Raw genomic sequence first — 20,293 nt, forward strand, 5'->3', positions numbered from 1 at the left:
CTAACCACAAAGAAAGTCCTGAAAAAATGGATTACATTACAACTAAGAACATCTTTTCATCAAAAGACCACATTAAGGATGGGAGAAGATATTGCAAGATAGACAACCCAAGGACTCATATGCCACATACATATCACAAATCAACAAAAGATAGACAACCCAGCAAACGAATGGGCAAGAGATTTGAACGGGTACTTCACAAACGATCCAAATAGCCAGGAAACTAGCGAAAAGGTGCTCAACCTCTTTAGCCATCAGGGAAACGCAAGTTTAAAAAATAAATACTGCTATGGCCTAGGGGAATGACTTAAAAAAAAAAAAAAGCCTCACAATACCTTTTTGGGAAAGAGACAGAGGAGCTGGAACTCAGCATGACGAGGGAGCATACACTGGTACAGCTACTTTGCACAACTATTTGGAGAGTGGACTTTCGACCCTGTAGTTCCACTCATGAGAACACACCCCCAATATAATGCACACGTGGGACAAGATGACCTGGGTAACAATGTCCCTGATGCCTCTATTCATAATAGACAAGAACTGGAAACTGAGCGGTCACCAGCAGTGAATAAATGAGGGTATATCCCACACGACTTTGGGGGTGAACAAACTGCAACCACATACTAGGACACAGACGAATCTCAGAAACTTCATGGTGAATGAAGAAGCCAGACACAAGAGTTTATACTGTATGGTTCCATTTATGTCAGGTTAGGCAAAACTTATCTGTAATTCCCTCTAGGGAGGAGGTCTAGGGAGGACGTGCGTGTCAGGACAAGCGGGCTTTGGGGACTGGTGATAGTGTATTTCTTGACTTGGGTGGTGGTTGTATCAGCATTCTCTCATAATTCATCCAGCTGTACTCGCTGCACACTGTACTTTTCATCGTTATGTTATTCTTCCATAAAAACAAGAGAAAAAAGATTGTTTTCACCTACTTGGAGTCTCTGTTATCTTTCAGGGACTGAGCAGGCATGTGATCTTCACCCAACGCCTTACCCTGGCGTTGCCAGATATGTGGGTAGCCTGTGGTCCGCAGTGCACGTCCCACAAGCACCTTTATGTACCCGCTTCTACCGCAAAGCTCAGCCCAAACCCCCATCCCTCACTGCCCCTCAGAATCTCCTTTGAGTTTTTTTTCTTGGTCCATGCACCGAACACTCCCGTTTGAGTGGCTTAGTTGTCTGTCTCTGCCCTCTTGCCTCACCACATCCCACATTTTCCATCCTTCCAAGCAGCCGAATGGGTGTTCTTGCAAAGATAGTTCTCTCGCTGTGGAATTCTGCGGCTCATCATCTTTTCCCCTTACGGTCGTCATTTTGTTTTGAGAGTGCCATCAAGGTGTTTGCTGGGGGGGTCGTGGAGCTCTGGATCCTCTCAGAGCCTGTTTGCTGCCAGAGGCCAGTAATTAACTCTGTCAGCGGGGGCTCTTGCGACCCTTACAAACACATGCCAGGGCCCCTTGGACAATTGCGCAGAAACTGACCAGGGCTTCTGACCCTCCTGCCATGGGTTCTGCTTCGCTCATCACAGGTGCCAGCACTGGGACAGATGGCACAGCACGGCCCTTGCCCTTCCACTGTCAGTGTGTGCATCGCAACAGCGAACAGAGCAAAGCACGGAGGCCGTCGAAAGTTCCTGTCTCAGCTTGCTGAGGGACCTGTGCTTTTCACTGAGTTACTCTCTCAGGAGCATCACGGTTCTCTGCCTTTCGCTCTCCAGTGAGGAAGGAGTCGTGACTGGAAGGCCATGTCACGGACTCTGGATGTGAAAGGCAAGGCAGAAAGCCGCCCAGGGTGAAGAGTGACCAGGTTGTGTCCCACAGTTCTACTGGGGGGGGGGGGCATTTTGTCAGCCCCTCTTCAGGTCCAGCAGGGGAGCCTGTGTGCTTAACCCGAGAATCAAGAGTTAGGGAAGGACATCTCCTCATCAGCTTCCCACGCTCTGCTTCTGTGACCTCCCTGTCAACGTTCCTGCCTCAGTTCCCCGAGGTCCTGTGCCCGGGGGACCCCACCCCTCACCCTGGCCTCTTCTGTGCTTCTTACTGCATTACAGTCCTGTTGGGAAAATAATGGAACAGCCATCTGCCTTCAGCACCCCAGCGAGAAAAGTCGTGACTAGAAGTCACGGTATCAATAATCCTGAATGTGTGCAAGTGTCAGATGAGGATTATCCTGGGTGAAAGTTGGACGGAACTAATGAAAACCACTTCTGACTGGTGTCTGCCTGTGGCCTCCTGACCCTCCCCCATTTATGGCGAGAGCCTTCGTTAACTTGGGAGCCCACAAGGAAAATGACGTTTTTGCCAACTCGGTCCCCAACTGTCTGCCAACAGTAGTGCGAGCCGAACCCCACGCCTGTCGAGATACTCTTTTTGCCCTACGTAATGACATCTCTGAGGCTGCAAAACGAGGGGATCCTGTTGGACCCACTGACAAACGAGGAAGGGAACAGAGCTGGGCAGAGCCTGCATGTGCAGGGAGGCTGGGGTGGGGCCTGCTTCATCTGAGAACAGCTATGAAGGACAGGGTTTCAACATGGGAGGAGGGAGGTCTGCAAGGGCGGTCGCCTGAAAACAGGCCGCGGGGCACTCACTGGCTTAGCTGCGGCCCCGGAGAAATGGGAACTCGGGGAGAGAGGCTGAAACAGGACTCAAGGGACCTTGATGGACAGGCCTATGAGGGACCATCCCCTCCTCACGCTGGAGAGGTCAGGGCAATCAAGTGACAAGGTCCTGAGGCCCCAGCGTCCCTGCCCATCCTCTCCCACCCCAACCCAGGATCGTGCGGGGTTGCTGATCACACAGCTGTTTCCGGATGCCTGTGATTTATTCCCGAAGGTGAGCTGCAGGACACAGGAAAATACACACGGCTTTTCAGTCTGTTTTTACGGAGAAAATAGACTCTGTCATTGGCTTTCTCGGTGCCATCACCCTATTCTGTGGAGCTCCAGAATAGATGGCCCGTCTCTAAGATTCTGCTCTCGAAGCAGCAGCTTGGCCAAGACCTCTGGGGGTGGGAGCAAGGGAAAGCAACCCCCACGGGGAGGGGGGAGCACATGAGCAGCACTTACTTCGAAGCTAAGGCAAAGAACAGAGCTGGCGGAAAGCGCCTCCCCTTACCCCAAGGACATGGCTTGCTGAGGCCCAGGACCCAGACTAGGCAAGACAGGGATGGGGCTCTGGCCCAGCCCGGAGCAGCAGCAGGGCTCTGAGTGCGCGTCTGTGTTGAGGGGAGGGGGCATGCTGAAGAGGCGGCCTACCGGGAGATGGAGGGGCTTCAGCTCACACAGGCCCTCTGCCCCAGCAGAGCTCCCAGAGTGTGGTCCCCAATCCTGCACTTGGCCCCTCGCACTGGTTCTACTTCAGGTGTGGGGGGGGCCCTGCTCAGGTCCCTTCCACCACCACCTCCCCCACACCGTCTGTGCAAAACATTCTGAGGGCCAAGCCTCCGCGTCCCCTGCACCCTGACCAGGGCTGCAGGGAAGGGAGGGAAGGAAGGCGCTAGCTGGGTTCCTCGCCCAGCACGGGGAATTCCTTGCACATCTCTCGGACAATCATGCGGTCCATCTGGCCCTGGGGCGAGGCTTCCTCCTCGGTCAGGATGCGCCGCAGGGTGGCTTGCAGGTCGGGGAGCCGGTGGCGGTGCTGCAGGTAGGGTGTGGAGCGGATCACCGCGTGCATCAGGGAGAGGTACTCCACGCGCAGCTGTGGGAGGAGGGGCTGAGCTCAGGCACCCCAGGAAGGCACCGCCACTGCCACCAGACAGGAACAGGCCGCCACGTGGGCCCCCGGGCCGTGGACCAGCTCACAGCACTGAAGATCAGGGCTGCACCCCCAGCACCCACCATGTGCTTGGCCCAGAACTGGCCCTCGAGAGCCGCTGAGTAAGTAAATGAATGGATCATCCCAGACACAGACAGTCCCAGAACGTGGCCAGCCCACAGGAGTCCTGGCTCAGACAGGTGGCAAGGGGAAATGGCCAGCTTCTGCCCATCTTTACTGCTGGGCCCTCCCGGGGCCGCTGTCCGGTCAGAGGCCCCCTGCTTCCCACTCTCTCCTCCCACCCTGAAGATCTCACGCACACCCACAGCTTCAAATAATGACCCCCACTCACATCTCTGGCCTAGACCTCTCCAGTGAGCTCCAGAAGAGAATATCAACTGCCCACTTCTCATCTCCTGCAGACCTCAGAGAGACCCCTGCCACACATGTCCACCATCAAACTCCTGACCTTACCCATCCTCTCAAAACTGAAGACTGTCTCAGTTTTGTTTTTTTTTTCCGTATGAAAGAGCATGGCTGTCCATCTAAACGCACAGGCCAGAAGCACAGGTGTCCTCTCTGATACCCACCCTGAGGCCCTGGCTGCCATCCTACCTTCCACATATGCCCTCAGTCCAGTGCCAACATCCCCCACCCCAGCACTTCGGCCGAAAAAGCTTCAACAGCCCCTCCAGTCTGATACCCCAGCTGCTCCTTTTCCTCACTGAGACACCCAATCCACTAACCCACCTGCACCCCTGCACTTTCCCTCTGTCTGCCCCCTCACTATCCCTGTCACCACCCCTCCCCTCCCTCTCTACTTGTGCTTAGGGGAGTCAATACCTTCTTCAGGCAGTGTCACCCTGTAACCCCCAACCCTGGTCAGATCTCAGCGCCTGCAAATCGGCTCCCAGCATCTAAGCAGTGGACAGCCTCAAGGCCAGGCACAGGCCTGAACCTCCTTCCCCACCACAAACTTCAGATGGACATGCACTGCCCTGGACTCCCACCACTTTTCTCTGCTACATTCACGCACCCTTAAGGACCACTGCCCACCTTCTTCTGTCAGTTTTCCAGATTTAAAGTACCTGGACAGCCGGCCTTGTGCTTCATGGAGAAAACACGCAATCTTTCAGAAAGCTCTCTTCCCCTCCCAGCACGCGCATCGCACCTGTGCCCGCCAGAATGAGCTGCCCTGGCTCCTGTTGGTGGATGGGGGGTCCCCCCAGAGGTCTGGTCCCTTCCCCACTGCCTGATCTACTTGACTCCTGCAGCGGCCCACTCTCCTGAACACGCCAGCCATTTCTTGATGCTTACTGGATCATTCCCTCTGGCCCAGAGACTACACCACCATCTTCTACCTTTAAAACATTTCTTGAGGGGCGCCTGGGTGGCTCAGTCGTTAAGCGTCTGCCTTCGGCTCAGGTCACGGTCCCGGGGTCCTGGGATCGAGCCCTGCATCTGGCTCCCTGCTTAGTGGGGAGTCTGCTTCTCCCTCTCCCACTCCCCCTGCTTGTGTTCCCTCTCTCAGTGTATCTGTCTCTGTCAAATAAATAAAATCTTTAAAAAAAAATGTTAAAAAATTAAAAAAAAATAAAACACTTCCTGACCCCCACATCTCCTTCCAGGGCCCGCCCCCCCCGCTCTTCTGCTCCCTTCATAGAAAGACTCACAGCAGTTGTCTCCGTTTATGGCTTCCAATATCCCTCTCACTCCCCTCCAACTTCAAATTCTCTCTTACACATTCCATTCAGACCCTCTTCCCTCCACTTCTCGGATACTGCTTATCAGTCACCTCTGGACTCGGGGGGGCAATTCCAACAGCCAATTCGCAGCCTCTGTCTTACTCAGGCTCCTAACCGTGGGGACAGCTCATCTCCCACCTCCTCCAAATCCTGCTTTGTGCTCCTGCTCTCTGGGTCTCCCCCTGGGCTCCTCCCTACTTGTCCGCACTGTGCCCTGAGCCGAGGCCTGAGCTTCCCGTCTGACCTGTCCACCTCACGCCCTCGGTGTGGCCCTGAAGCAGGCTTCCCGTCACACCTGTGCACAGGCAACCCCAGTCCCAACTCAGCTCCACGGCTCCCCGACGGGCTCTGGACCTGGATGACTAGCGCTGTCTTCTCAGTCTTGACACATCAGAACACAGCCCTGTCTTCTTCCCCGAGAGTGCTGCCCCACCTCAGCAATCACACTTCATCCACCTGGTTGCTCGACGGAAGTCCAGGGCAAGCCCTGAGACTCACCTCTGATACACGAGCCTGACCTCGCCCCCACGGCCATGGCCTCTCACCGCCCACCTGGGCCCTGACAGCCGCGGCTGCTTCCCTGCAGGCCTCCCGCCTCCCCTGGGCTCTCATACAGTCTACGCTCCCTTTGCGGTGTCAGTCGGTCTCCCTCCTCTGAGACCACGAGCTCCTGCTGCAGCCTCTGAGGCCTTGTGGAAAAGCCACCTCCTCCTGCCTGACCCCCCGGCTTCCTCCACCCCGGCTCTGTCCAGGCCGCCTGGGTCTGGGCACACCTGCCATGGTTTCTGAGTGGCCCCCCACACTGGCCCGGCTCCAGCTGCAGCCTGTCCTCAGTCTCCGTTCAGTGTCCTGTCCCCCCTTCAGTTTGTTTCAGTGTCTACGCAGCTCCCACCCCCGCCGCCGCCACCTTGTCTCCAGGCGACAGGTCCGCGATGTGGCGCACGGTGATGTCGATGAGCGCCATCATGTCCGTGTGGTAGAAGATGGCGGCTGTGGCGGGGCTGGCGAACACGTCCTGCAGGAACTTGAGGATGGAGTGTGGCGGCTGCGGCTCGTGTTTGAAGATGCGCACGGGGTCATCTGGGAGGCAGGGGGAGGAAGGGTCAGGGTGGTCGTTGTGGGGAGCCCGGGGGGCACCGCAGGGAGTTATGGGGGTCACGGAGTCAAACGGCAGGGCAGTGGTACCACACGGATTCCTGGGCCCTCACCCCCTCTGTTCAGGAGCAACAGCAGCTTCTCGGAGAAGATCTTGACGTTGGAGTGTTTGCTCAGGGCCGTCATGATGACGTTCTGGTCAGGGGCTGAGGAAGGACACGGGTGTAGACCAGCGCACGGGCACCGCGCAGGGAGCGCCCCCGCGCCCGTCTGCCCCCTCCCGCCGGCCCCGCCCCCACCTGGCAGGTGCAAGTTGAGAGCTAGGAGCAGGTTCATGCACAGATCCGGCAGCTGCTCTGTGGTGTCCAGGGGCAGCCCGTCCTCGACGATGCTCAGCAGGAACTGGGCGAAGGGCGTGCCCAGGTGCTCTGGGAGGGGGCGCACAGAATCTGAGCCTCCCCGCCTCCGCACGCCACCCAGCCCCCTGGGTTCCTGTGAGCCCCCCGGGAGGACGCCCTATCCCCGTCAGCCGTGGGCGGTGGGTCCCCCGGGGCCCCGGGCTCCCAGCGGTCGGCGGCCTGCCCGCTTACCGTAGTGTGCGTAGGGCACTGCCTCCCCCATGGAGAAGACCATGGCCAGGATGAGGGCGGAGTAGCAGAGCTTCTGGTGATCTGGAGGGCAAGGCAGGCGGTGAGAGCCCCTACAGCGGGTGGGAACCCCCCACGCGGCAGGAAGCTCCCCGTCGCCTCACCCTGCGTGTCTGTCTGCATGTCCCGTGCCAGCTCCACAGGCAGCACGGACGACACGAGCGTGGAGATGATGGCCGCGTCCAGGTTGCACATGGCGCCAAAGCACTTGAGAAGCAGCAGCCGCAGCGACGCCCGGTGCTCCTGGCAGGAGACCCTGTGCGCTCAGAGCCCGGAACCCCCCCTCTGCCCGGGCGCCTCCACGCCCCCGCCCCTCTGCCTCACACACACCATCTGGTAGTAGGCCACCAAGGCCAGGACAGACTCGAACTCGTTCCTCTTGCACATTTTCTTGCAAACTTCAGGGTCTGCGTCAGTCTGTGGGGAGGAGGAAGCAGGACAGACTCACTCAGTGTGAGCCTCGTGGCCACACACGAGTGAGCTGAGTGCACGCAGGGGAGACTCCTGAGCAACGGGGGTGGGGGGGCGATGTGGGAGGGGGACACCTGTGGGCCCCCACCCCGCACCAGAATATGCAGCAGCTCCTCCAGGTAGCAGCGGATGACGCCCTCGTCCTCGTACAGGGCCCAGCTGCGCTGCTGGGCATCGTCCTTCCGCCGAGCCAAGTCTGCAAAGATCACCTCCAGCCGCTGCTGGTCATGGCAGACCTGCCCTGAGGGCAGGGCCGTGCTCAGGTCCTGGGGGCGGGGGGCGGGAGAGGGGGAGGCATGGCTCAGCACACTCCTTGCCCATCCCCATCTCCAGGAAGCCCCCAAGGCTTGGAAGTCAACCCAGACCCTGAGGATGTCACGGGCATGAGCTCCAGGCCAACATCAGGCAAGGGTCCCCAGCCTCACCTCTCAGAGCTGCCTCTAGTTCGTGTCCTCCCAGAACCTGTGATGGGACCAGCCCCTGGTTCTCTTCCTTCCTCTCCTCTGCCCCGTCTCGAGCTCCCACTGAAGACCTGCTCCCACGGCCCACACCTCAACACCAACACCCCCAAGGGCACCAGCCCAGTTCTACACGCCCTCTGCAAGTAACCCCACTGTCCCCAGTCTTGATAACATGCTGCGACCAGATTCTGCGGGGTGCCTTCCAACAACTCGCCTCTCATCCCAGCCCTGTATAAACATCTTCCATGAGGAAGGCCACCGACTCTGTCACCGCCTGAATGTGACTGAGATGCTACCCTCCAAATCCACACAACGCGCTACCAGGCCTTGTCATCTCCCCACTTCCCGTCTCCCAAGCGGCTGCCACCTGATAAGCACCCGCCGTGCAGCACAGACAAGCCCGTTGACCTGCTGTTCCACGCGCCCGCCCCCCACCACGGCTGCTGGGTTCTGGGGCCCTAAGGAGGGACCTTGGGCCCATCTGGTCCCCATATGGAGAAGATTCACTGCCCTCCAATCCTGCTTCCTGACCAGTGCCCCAACCCCAGCAAAGGATCCCACCCACCCCACAATGCCCACGCACCTGACTCACACCTGAGTCAGCCCCGAGGCCTCCGCCACAGCTCTCGAAGCACCCACTCCTCTCCACTGCCAAGGCCAGCAAGCACGGCCCTCTCTCATGCCCTTTGTCCACTCTTCCCCACCAGCCAGAGAAGACTCTTGGCCACTCACATCTGGTCTCATCTGTCACCTGCCCCGAGTCTCACCTCCTCCCACACCCCGTTCCCCCACTCCCCGTGTTAGAGCCATGCTGGCCTTGTTCCACTTCCTCCTGCGAGCCAAGCATGGTCCCGCTTATGGCCCTTGCCCAGGCTAAGCCTCTGCCTGGAATTCTCTTCCTCCCTTTCTCCTCCGGGGTTCGGCTCATATGTCCCCAGCACCCAGCACAATGAAGGCTGAGCTAGAGCTCAGCAGACGCCTGTCAAGTTAAGGCTGGACACAAGTGTGAGGGTGGGGATGGGGGGGGGGAGGCAGGGCGGCCCAAGGATGGGGAGGCCCCTGGCCCTGCCGCCCACCCTCACCTTGCCCTCTACCAGCGAGAGGAGGACCTGCTCCATGACAGGCGAGCTGGCCGGTACGGAGGCCTGGATGTGACCCACCACGACGCCAATGGCCACACGGCACAGCTCGTGGCTCAGGCCGGTGTTTCTCCGCACGAGCTCCATCAGCTCTGCCCCGATGGTCCTGGGCACGGCAGGCTCAGCCACCACCTTCTCCTCTGTGGTCCCCAGGCTCAGTGCGCCCAGGGCCTCCAGCTCATCAGGGGCTGAGGCTGTATCAACCGCCACCTCCTCTGTCGGGGGCTCAGGGGCTGGCACCTTGGAGGGAGGGGGCTGAGCTTGGGACACAGTGGTATGGGTGCCTCGGCGGGGCACAGGTGGGGGCGTGGGTGAGCAGCTGGGGCCCAGCTCAGACGAGCTAGAGCCGGTACAGAGCGTGTCAAGGGAGGTGCTGCTGACTGAGGAGCCGCTGGACACAGAACTGCCCCCGGAGGGCGTGGTGTTGCGGCCGCCTGTGGGCAGAGAGTGGATGCTGTGCTGGGACAGCCCCCTGGGTCCCTTACCCCTCCAGGCCCTGAGCCCCGCCCCTCCCAGTACAGGGCCTGGTTTCTCTGCCAGACCCGCCCTGCCAAGCCCAGAGCCCCTAACTTCCTGACACAAGCAGAGCAACCATTCCAAGCACAGGGTGCCCCCCCAACTGCCCCAACCCTGCCTCCTCACCACTTCCTGGGGCCATCAGGGCCTCCCGGTCTCGGCGCTTCACGGGCGGGGGTGGCGTGGTGGGCGCTGCCCGGCGAGGCTGCGGTGGGATCTGGGGGGACAGAAGTGGGCTCTGGGAGGACAGGCTGCCAGCCGGGGTACCGCCTGGCTAGGGAACTGGGCTCTCGGCATGGGCAGGGCTACGGCTCTGCACCACTGACCCGAGTGGACTCTCGGAGCCTCTGGACCAAGCCTTAAGCTCCACCCACCCCCCTTCCCCTGCATATCCTCGCCACATACCTGGTAGAGGCCTCCGTCCGCTCCGAGATACTCGGAACTGGGCAGGCTGTGCTGTCGCTCGAACCCAGCTCGACACATCCCATTGGGCTGCCTGGAGGCAGCAGCGTCCAAATGGTGATCACTGGTGGACGGGGTCATGGCTGCGGGACTGGAGCCTGAGGGGCCTCTGCGGGACAGGGTCTCCTTCCGGTGGTGGATCAGCTTCCTGATGGAGGGACAGGGAGATTACTGGGCGAGTGACCTTAAAACTCCCAAAGTCCTCACATGCTCCTTGTGGGATGCAGACGGGGCCCCTCACAGCCCAGGCTCCTCCCACCTCCCTCATGCTCCACCCCACTCTGCCCTACCCCCAACTCTGCCTTCCAGGCATCCCCAGTACTCACTGAAGGACCCCCACCCGACTGCTCACTGGGGTAGGGAGGTGGAGGGTGCCCTCCTCCTCCCCTCCCCCACACTCACTGAAGGACTCCGCGCTGCTCCAGGCTGTACTTGCCACCATCCCGCATGGCTGCGTTGTGCACAGCCTCGATGGCCCGGTCAATGGCTTGGAGGACATCCTGCTCCAGGCCCTGAGCAGGGGCAAGAGTGGGCAGTTAGACCTGGGGGCCTAGGGAGGGTGAGCCCAGACCCAGCCCAGGATGGAGCCCAGGGCAGACAGGAGACCGTTACAGCTAGAGCCTGGAATGCTCGACATGAGCATACAAAGTTGAACTATGATAAGAAGTAAGGTTCTCAAACTGTGTCACTCAGGGAGCTGGGGCACGGAGTGGCCCCATGCTGCTGCTTTACATACTGGGGCCCCAGTCAGGCCCCACAGTGAGGCGCTCAGCTGTCTCTGAAAACCAGGGGTCTAGACTAAAAACACAGCCCAAGGACCCCCAGCTTGAGACCAGGAGGACATACCTAGTCTATCCCCAGGCTTGGCTCAGAGCCCAGGCTGATATGCCAAGCAGGGAGCCTCTAGCGTCTGGAACCCTTAACAAATCTCTCTGGATCCTGCTGATCCTTTTCCAAACCAAGGTCACGCTCCAGAATAGCCCTGTCCTCTCAGAGCCTTCTGCGGACCCCAGGGATGGGCCTGAGGGACCTCCTCTTTCCACCCCTGCTTCTAGCCTTTATACCCCCTAGTTATTCCAGGAATCTTCCAGACTTGCCCTGGGAAACAGCAGTTCTGTATTTGTGGCGAAGGACGGACATAAGAGAGGGGCCTGGCCCCTGTCCCAGATTCCATGCGACCAGACCCAGCAACTCAGGGGTCTAACCAACCAGCCAGCCTGGCATGGTGTGACGAGTAGGGGGTGGCAGCTGTGGGACCATCCACCTCCATCCCTCCCCTGTCCATGATGGTCCATCAGGCTACATGGAAGTCTCAGAACTGAGGTGACGTCACACCAAGCGGGGTCGAAGAAGCGTCCCTGATGGGGACAGACAGATGGATACAGAGGTCGGCAAAGCCCTCCAGGTAGCATGGGGTATGCCAGAATGCAGGGAGACAGCAGACAGAAAGGGGGACAGAAAAAGAAACACATATCCATAGAAAACAACAAAGAGAGAGAAGGGGAAAGAGGGAGGGAGGAGGGGAGGGAGGGAGAGGGAGAGACAGGCAGAGGGAGACAACGCAGAAAGAAATTGAGAGCCGGAGACAGAGAAAGGGAGAGAGTCCGAATAGCAGACAGAGTTAGGGAGACAGAGACAGGGAGATACACAGAAAGAGACTACGAGGGGTTGGTAGCCTTGCCGCCCTCCCCAAGCACCAAGCCCCACTAGCCCTGGAAAGGATCCTCACAGGCCCTTGAAGAAAAGGCTTCCAACCAACCCCCAACCCCTCTCTAGCTGGGTCTGACACGCATACTCCAGAGCCAGCAGCCCTAGTGTCCAGGGCCCCAGTCACACCCCAGGCACTCCGAAATGGGAGCAAGCTGAGGGTCCAAGGTCTAGGGCCCAGCCCCTCTGGTAAGACCAGACGACATCTCCAAATTTATCCAGTTATTTCTGTCCTGAACTGGGCTGGGACAGGATGTTTCCTAAAGACTAGGGACTAGGATGGGGCGGGGGTGTCTGGCATAGGCCAGGCCTGGAGGCTCCAGGCCCTCCTTTCCCCTGAGGTCAGAATAGACCAGTTGGAGACACTGCACCCCAGCCCCCACAGCAGGACTATTCTTGGGGAAACAGAACTGGAGATGCAGCCTCTGGAAGGAAACAGGGCCATAGTCAGACCAGGGGAAGCCATGAAGAGGTCTCACTTCCTCACAACCGGAGAGGCCCCCACCCCAGGCTGCGGACAAGGAGGGATGGAGCTTTTCAATTTCAGAGAAAATCAGTCTGAAAAGTCAGGGCCTGAGGCTTGTGATGGGGGGCAGGGAGAGCAGTGCCAGGGAGTGCCAACAGGGGCTGAGATCTTTGGTTCCAAGAGGGTTGGGGGTGGTCTGAAGACGAGCTTAGGGGGTGGCTGAGTACAGAAGAGCGAAAGACACTGGGGTATTAAGGTCTGGTGGGTCATCAGGGGCTCCAGGGTCTCAGTGGGGGAGTGAGGCCATAGGCAACGGTTGGGGAAACAGGTGGTGTCCAGGGTGGCCCGGGTCTCGGTGGTGGAGGCAGTGGCTCCAGGTGCGGGTCTGAGGGTGGGAGGAAAGAGTGTGGGATCCAGGGGATCCAGGGAAAGGACGGATTATGGGTCTGCGGTCTCAGGGATCTGGGGAACTGATCAGAATTCGGCCGTACTGGAATCTCAGAACTCAGTCTTGAATTCTGCTCAGATGGGGCTTCAGATATTGGGTCTCAATGGGTCTGGGATCCCAAGGAGTCTCAGTCCCAGAGTTAGGCTTGCAGGTCCGTAGTCCTCAGAGTTGGCTGTCAAGGGCCTGGCCTTTTGTGGGGGTGCGGGCTCTTGGCGCCCCAGTCCTTTTGAGTCTGGGGTCTCAGGGTCAGGTGCTCAAACTCTCTATCTGCGGGAGGTCCCGGCGGGCCTGGGGTTCCGGAGTCGGTACCGAGCGCCTGTGATGGGGCCCAGTTCAGGGACCGCGGAGGCCGGGCCGGGGAGGGGAACACTCACCTGCAGGCGGCGCAGGTAGGCGGGCGGCACGTAGCCCGTCTCGCCACTGCGCGCCCGCGCCGCCAGCCACCAGTGCGCGCTGCTGCGCTCCAGCACCAGGAAGGTCTCGCCCGCAGCGAACGCCAGCGCGTTGGGCTCCGCCGAGCGGAACGCGTAGAGCGCACGATACATGGAGCCGGGCCGGGCCGCGCCGGGGTAGTGGAGGCGGCGGGGGCTGCGGAACCAAGACGCCAGGCCCGGAGCACCGCGATCGCCCCGCCCCGCCCCGTGACACACGACGCGTGCGCGCACCCGCCCGCCGCAGCCCCGCCTCGGGAGGGGGGCGGCCCCCGCGCGGCTCGCGGCGCCCCCTGGCGGCTCCAAGCGGAGCGGCCCGGCGCGGTTCTAGACCACTGCGGGTCTGGTCCGGACCCCTCCGACTCCGAGCCAACGATCCCTGCTGCGTACCCGTCCGGGGAACCCCACCCCAGCTTCTCCTGCCTGGCCCTCCACTCAAGCCCGGGTGCTGCGACCCGTTCGACCTCCCGAAGGAGCGCTCCGTCCGCGGCCCAACGGCAGAGCCCGTGTCCTGCGCCCTGGTCCTGAGCGTCCCCGCCACGCCGGGAGAGTGGGTCCTGACCTACTAACGGTAGCGTAGTCCCATTGTTGCATCTCACTGATCCAACACTTGGAGGCGCCCGCGGGGGCCGGTCTCCTTGGTGTCCGCAGGCCGCATGATCCCTCTCCAGGGAGTCCCTAATGCAGCCGCACGCACAGAAACCAGGTTGGCCGTTCCCCAGTCCAAAGTCCTCCCGTCCTAGTTGCCCACCCACCTCCTCTCTTCACTAGCTTCTTTCTACTCCTCTAATGTGGGTCTCTGCATATGGTTTCCTCTGCCTGGGACTCATTTCCCTCCCTCACAGCATATGGTCATCAGGGTCCCAGTCGCTGTCACATTGCTTTCTTTATAGGACTTACAACTCCAAATTCTTATTTCTGAGCAGACAGGAGAGCTGGTGAGGGTGAGGAGGGGCGTGCTTTGTGGCCGTAAGAGCTTGTTTGACCCTGCACACCTTTTCTAGTCAGCCCTGACCTGTCCTTGATGTCCTGAGAGAGGGAGGGACCCAGGGGAGAGGCCCGAAGGGTCCTGGGGGTTTCCTATTCCTGTCCGGGTACTGGTCCAGCCACATTCCCCACTGGAAGCCTGGGCCCAGGGTACAGGAGGTGTGGGCACAAACAGGCCAGTGTACACAGTTGGCATTTTGGGACATAGCGCACATAGGCATAGTGGGCCTTGGAAAGGAGGTGCTGGGAGTTTCAGGGAGGTGTGGGTCTGCTGGAACTGGACATCAAGACCCTACTTTCTTGGCATTGGGTCTGTGCCCTTCTCCCTGGTGTCTGTTCTGCAGTTCAAGACCACCTGCCACACCTCCCAGAACCCTCCTAGTGAAGAAGTAGCTCTTAGGGACTGCCTTGGCTAGAGCTGGGTAGATGAGACTGGCGTAGTTGTGGTGGGTAGCAGTGGTGACATGTGGTGTGGTTAAGAGGAACACCTTTTCTCACTGGAACCCCCCACCTCCTAGGACCTTTTACTGTGGAGCCCATGGCTGCCAATAGACCAGAGCCTGACAGCTACCTGAGGCCCCGGTTTGGCTCTAGGACATCTGAAATCACAGCGCAGGAGCTGAATCCAAGGTCTGGCACATATGCTGCCCAACTATGTCTTAAGCTGCATGGAGGGCAGGGAAAAGACCTATATCAAGAAGTCAAGTAGTTCTTTGCTTGGGGGTGCTGGGACACTAAGCCAGCACAGACCCCAAAGAGACCTAAGGGCCCAGCCAAGAAGCTGTGGTTTTAGGTCTATGAGGTGGGGGCAGTAGCAAGGAGAATATTCCTGGGCTAGGGTGGAGGAGATAGCATGTGTGAGGCTTCTGAGGGTTGGGAAGGGGGCTGGCTGCCTGCCCCTGGTAAGAACGACAGCAGCACTGTGTACAATTAACAAAAAGATTTGTATTAGAACATTTACACTCAGGGAAGAAAGAGGTATCTGCATCATCAAATGTGGAATGTTGAAGAAATAGTTAAAATAAATAAGACTCCGAACGCGGTTGGGGCTGGCTCAGGCTGGGACTCACAGAGGCCTCTGCACATCAGCTCCAGGCTGCAGGGGCCAACGGCCTGGCCATACTGGCCTCCTCCCCGACGCAGCACAGCTGTGCCTGGGACACAGAGAGTCTCTCAAGTGCTGGTGCGGCCAGCAAGTTCACTCCCCGCTTTCCTCACTTATCTCTGTGACAATGTCTATCAGGCTCTGGAGCCCAAAGATATAGCCAGCATCCTGGCCCTCATGTACCACGCTGTCCTCGCCATACAGCCTGCAGGTGGTGTGTGCAAAGTCGATCATGCGCACGTCCACTGAGCTGGTGCCGATGGGCTTGTAGGCGTAGGCACCAGCAGACTCGTCAGCTGACTCCTCTGACAGGTCCTCCAAGTCCTCAGCATCTGAGTCCAGGGCCACCTCAGGCCATTCCTTGCCATCATAGATGACCAGTAGGGAGCTTGAGTAGAAGCGGTAGGACTCCTGTCGCTCCAAAATGGCCTTGAGCTCAGTCAGCTTCTTAAGCACAGGGCCCAGGAGCTCACGGCGCAGGTACCGACCATTGTGGAAAAACTGGAAAAGTGCCTCCTTGAAGCCCTGCACCGATAGCTTCCGTCCATGGTACTTGTTCATGAACATAAGCTGCCCACTGCCTGCCTGGTACACCTGTGGGAGGGAGACCAGCAGGTTAGGTACTGACAGCCAACTCAAAGCCTGAACCCTGGGGAACAGCAAGATGACAGCCCTGGATCAGCTCCTTGAACCTGTGAAGTACACCAGTCACACAAGACACTATCCTCTCTGATCAACCGCCACTCAGGATGCAGCCCTCTGACCTGGTTCTGTCCACAGACCCCTGCTTAGTGTATAGGTTGGTGGAGAGGGCCTAACCTCCTTGCCTTTATTCCCGCTCCTGTCCAGAGGCTCTGGACTCAGTCAACCAGGTCAGCCCCAGAGGGTTCACCCAAGCATGCATGCTTTTATCCTAACCAGAAAGCGTTAGGAAGCATTAGGAAGTCATGCTGGAATCTTGAGAAAACAGGACTATGCCAGGGTTCGGGAGCGGCAGCTACTGGATGCCCCAGCCAGCCCATGCTATGTCCCACCAGTCCCCTCACCTGCATGCCACACACACGGACACCGATGACTGCAGATGTGCTCTGCTGGCACTTGCGGATCTGGTTGGCTGCCTTCTCCTCTGAAGCATCGTCTCCGTGCTGGCGGGTACCCATCTTGAGGTCCAGGACACAAGGCACCTCATAGCGGGAAGTCAGGTTTTCCAGTAAGATGAATTCTGAGTGGTTAAGGACTATCCTCGCTCTGAAGAGAAGGTGCTGCTGCATGGGGCGCCTTGGCAGTCCCGGGGCACAATGCCTGTACACAATGCCTCAAAGAAGCCTGAGTCCACAGAGGGCCCCATCAGTCCTGCTATCCCACCATGTGGAGAGCCCAAGGCTGACTAGAGGGCTAAAAGGCATATTCAGCTCTTGACAGGGAACTGCCTGGGTCTAGACTCAACACAGGCCTGGGCTTCCCGCAGCCTGGGAGACACACACACACCATTTCCTGACTCGGCGAGGTATGGGAAGAGGGTTCCACACCAAACTGTCCTAAGTTATAAACAGAACATTAAATAAGTAAATCCTGTAGCCTTATATGTGAATTGGAAATAACTACATGAACTCATGAAAAATTTTCTCTTTAAAATATATGTGTATTGGGGTGCCTGGGTGGCTTAGTCAGTTAAGCGTCTGCCTTCGGCTCAGGTCGTGATTCCAGGATCCTGGGATGGAGTCCCTCATCAGGCTGTCTGCTCAGTGGGGAGCCTGCTTCTCCCTCTCCCTACTTGTGCTCTGTCAAATAAATAAAATCTTTAATAAATAAATAAATGTGTATTTTCCTGCTGTGTGGTCTAGAAACTATGACCTGCTAGATGTATGAGCACCCCTAGCACCAGACCAGTTTTCCTGGGGTGGGGATTGGTGAACTATGGCTCCCTACTTGTTGTATGGCCTGTAAACTAGAAATCGTTCTTAAATTTTTAAGTTATCAAAAAATATATATAATGCTTCATGACACAGGGAGATTAAATGATATGCAAATCTTGGTGACCATAGTTTTATTGGGATACGGTCCCGCTCATTCATTTACATTATTATCTATGGCTACTTTCATGCCACAATGGCAGAGCTGTGACAGACTGTAAAGCCTGCAAAGCCTAAAACATTTACTATTTGGCCCCCTACTGAAAAGGTCTGTAACTCCTGCCTTAGAGGAATGAGGAACTCACATCTGGAGTAGGAAACATACATGACTCTGGACCATCTTTTTATACCAGAAAGTAAGACAGCCATCACAGACTACCGTGACTGTGCCAGAAGGACTCAAGAGCCTATTTTAAAAGACCAAACGTGGGACAATTTGCGCATCAGTAAAGATAAAAACTGCAATGGACTAAACCACAGCAAGTATGTTTAAATTCACAGATTCATAATGATACTGAAACTCACTGGTCACCTTTGGAGGATGTCGAAAAACCCACCCATTATTCCAAGTATTCAGTAAATAAAGGAAAAGAAACATTTAATCTGCCTTTCCTATATCAACTATACCTCAGGATAAGCATATCGTTGATGGGAAAAAGTTTATCTTTACAGACTCCAGCTAAGAAGGAATGACAAAATTAGAAAACTGCCTAGTGGAAAAATGGACCTAAGGCAACAGCAATACAGGAGAGAAAGACAAACAGTGCACTGCCGATGGCCAATACCATCTCAGAAGGATTCCTGCCCCTACCCCACAACTGAACCTCAATCTGATCAAGCCTGGAAATCAAACTATCAACTTAATGGAAACAGAGGGAAAAGAGTAACCTGTAAAAGACATCACAGGAATGTAATCGGTAAAATCCAGATGGTGGGAAACTTTAGAAGACCTAGTTTCTTTCTTGTTTTTAAGATTGATTTACTTATTAGGGGTGGGGAGAAGCAGAAGGAGAGGCAGAGAGAGTCTCAAGCAGACTGTCCGCTGAGCACAGAGCCCGACCTGGGGCTTGATCTCACGATCCTGAGATCAGGACCTGAGCTGAAACCAAGAGTCAGCCGCTTAATCAACTGCACCACCCAGATACCCTGAAGACCTACTTTCTTTGACAAGAAATTTCCGAGAAGAAAAAACAGAAAGGGTATTTAAAAAGACTTAAACATTTCGACCAAATGCGACATGTGAATCTCACCTGGATCCCCATTCAAGCAATCCATCAGTAAAAACAGATTTTTAAGACAATTAGGAAAATGTGGACACAAACTAGATATTTGATACTAAGGAATCACTGTCTACTTTCAAGGAGCAAGAATGGTAATAATGTCTTAAAATATCCTTCTCCTAGAGATGCATGCTGTGGTGTGTGCAGGTGGCAATGATCCAGGAGACACTTCAGAAAGAGCTCGGCTGGGGGTGCGAAGTGTAAGAAGACAGTCATGGCAGGAGTCGGACTTAAGTGAGTTAACTGCCGCACCTGGGTCACTGGTACTTATAACTTCAAAGTATTATTCTATGTTTAACATGTTTAAAATATCCCCTAGTAGAAAAAAGAAAAACCTTCTGCTCCGTTAGCTCTGCTGGAAGCTGGAGGTTGCTAGGCCCCTGTGCAGTAGTGCAAAGAATTCTAGCTTTTTTCCCTCCTGTCTCTGTATATTGGGCTCAGAGATTATGCCGTGTCTCTATGTGAATATGGACAGTTAGCATTTACCAACACGTACCTGTCTCCTTACTCTTGTTTAAACCTTTTAAAAAATGGGGTTATGAAGGTCAGCAAAGGGTAGGTTTGAGATGTTTGGGTGGGTTAAGTGGGCATTTTGACAACATGGCTTCTCCTTTGGCATGTTTAATGGTGATGTTTAACGGAGATCCTTGCAGTTTAAGATGACGCTTCAAAATAAAACTCACTCCTAATGATGACTTCAGCCCTGCCACTCCATGGGAGAATCAGCAGAACCCGTAGGATCTTATTTGGAATTGACATTCTCTATTGTAATTTTGTTGTTTATTTTTACATTTTCTTTTTATTTCACTGGAAAGGAAAGATGCTGCTCAGTTTTAAACGTTAAAAGTGTACAAGTTGCTTTGTTACAGTAAAACTGAATGTGTAAAAATAAATAAAATATCCCCTAGTAAAAAGTTAAAAATAAATAAAACATACTCAATTCTGAGGAATTTCCTGCCCCCCATGAGATTAAAAAAAGAAAGAAATCAGTGAAACATAGCTTAATGGGTTAGAAGGGGAAAAAAGAAAGGCCCCCGTGCTACTCTTCATGTGTCAGCACCCACCTGCCACCCCACCCCTGGCAGGTAAGCAGGGGACTTCTGAGAACACGAACCAGGCCCTTGCACTCTAGGGTAAGCCGCCCTGATGCAGGCTGGTCCCTCCATGAGGTGCCCCTCACCTGCCTCCCCACCATCTATGTTCCCAGACCAGCCCCCGTTCCTGTGGGAACAGATATCTGCCCATGGCTACTGCACAGGGTGCCCTGGCATAACTATGGCTAGAAAACAAACCCAACTTCTCTGAGCTCTTGGGATCTCACCCATCCTCCCCTCTCCCCAAGGCAGAGATACTCTGTGAACAAAGGATACTGTACTGGTTCCGATGTTTTGCATTCTCCTTCATTCTCTGTAACTGTTGCTGGTGACACTTCATGCTCCAAGGGTTGTAGTGTTTAAGTTGGGAACTGACATTCCCTTTTTTCTCTACACTGTAGTACAAGACTTCAGATTTCTTTAACCACTCAAATTCTTCTTCTAATTTATGGCTGTAAGGAGACAAGAAGCCAATAAATCACAATGTCTTATCAAAATTCAGGGCCAAAGAGGCACGAAAGAACTTCTGGAGTGATGGGAAGTTTGAGATCTTGATGTGGTGG

The 20,293-nt window shown here is 56.3% G+C and overlaps 2 protein-coding genes across 4 annotated transcripts in view; both read right to left on the reverse strand.

Annotated features, from left to right (window-relative positions):
- Nucleotides 1–2,809: 2,809 nt before the first annotated feature.
- On the reverse strand, nucleotides 2,810–13,560 carry NCKIPSD (NCK interacting protein with SH3 domain). The gene is made up of 13 exons (XM_026500784.4): nucleotides 13,295–13,560; nucleotides 10,702–10,811; nucleotides 10,243–10,447; nucleotides 9,964–10,054; nucleotides 9,265–9,755; nucleotides 7,817–7,987; nucleotides 7,581–7,667; nucleotides 7,355–7,493; nucleotides 7,194–7,274; nucleotides 6,903–7,031; nucleotides 6,717–6,809; nucleotides 6,416–6,588; nucleotides 2,810–3,706 (listed from the first exon to the last, which is right to left on the reverse strand). Exons 1-13 carry the CDS (start codon nucleotides 13,463–13,465, stop codon nucleotides 3,503–3,505), a joined length of 2,145 nt encoding a protein of 714 aa, XP_026356569.1. The 5' UTR covers nucleotides 13,466–13,560; the 3' UTR covers nucleotides 2,810–3,502.
- Nucleotides 13,561–15,263: 1,703 nt separating this feature from the next.
- IP6K2 (inositol hexakisphosphate kinase 2) overlaps nucleotides 15,264–20,293 on the reverse strand; it is a 29,630-nt gene continuing 24,600 nt past the window's right edge. For all 3 annotated transcript variants that reach the window (XM_026500785.4, XM_026500787.4, XM_026500786.4), the window contains 3 exons: nucleotides 20,007–20,182; nucleotides 16,490–16,665; nucleotides 15,264–16,037 (listed from right to left, as the gene is read on the reverse strand). In XM_026500785.4, coding sequence (XP_026356570.1) covers nucleotides 15,537–16,037; nucleotides 16,490–16,665; nucleotides 20,007–20,182 — 853 coding nt within the window. In that variant the 3' untranslated portion in view covers nucleotides 15,264–15,536. The remainder of the gene's footprint in view (nucleotides 16,038–16,489; nucleotides 16,666–20,006; nucleotides 20,183–20,293) is intronic.

This window comes from Ursus arctos, unplaced genomic scaffold, assembly GCF_023065955.2.
Source record: "Ursus arctos isolate Adak ecotype North America unplaced genomic scaffold, UrsArc2.0 scaffold_14, whole genome shotgun sequence".
Taxonomy (NCBI): Eukaryota; Metazoa; Chordata; class Mammalia; order Carnivora; family Ursidae; genus Ursus; species Ursus arctos.

Bases quoted from the DNA above. Each gene is read 5' to 3' on its own strand.
- NCKIPSD (XM_026500784.4), bottom strand. From the start codon at position 13,465: ATGTATCGTGCGCTCTACGCGTTCCGCTCGGCGGAGCCCAACGCGCTG. The intron at 7,275-7,354 runs GTGAGGCGACGG...CTTGCCCTCCAG, and splicing joins CATGCAGACAGACACGCAGG to ATCACCAGAAGCTCTGCTAC. The intron at 6,810-6,902 runs GTGGGGGCGGGG...GTCCTTCCTCAG, and splicing joins TCTCAACTTGCACCTGCCAG to CCCCTGACCAGAACGTCATC.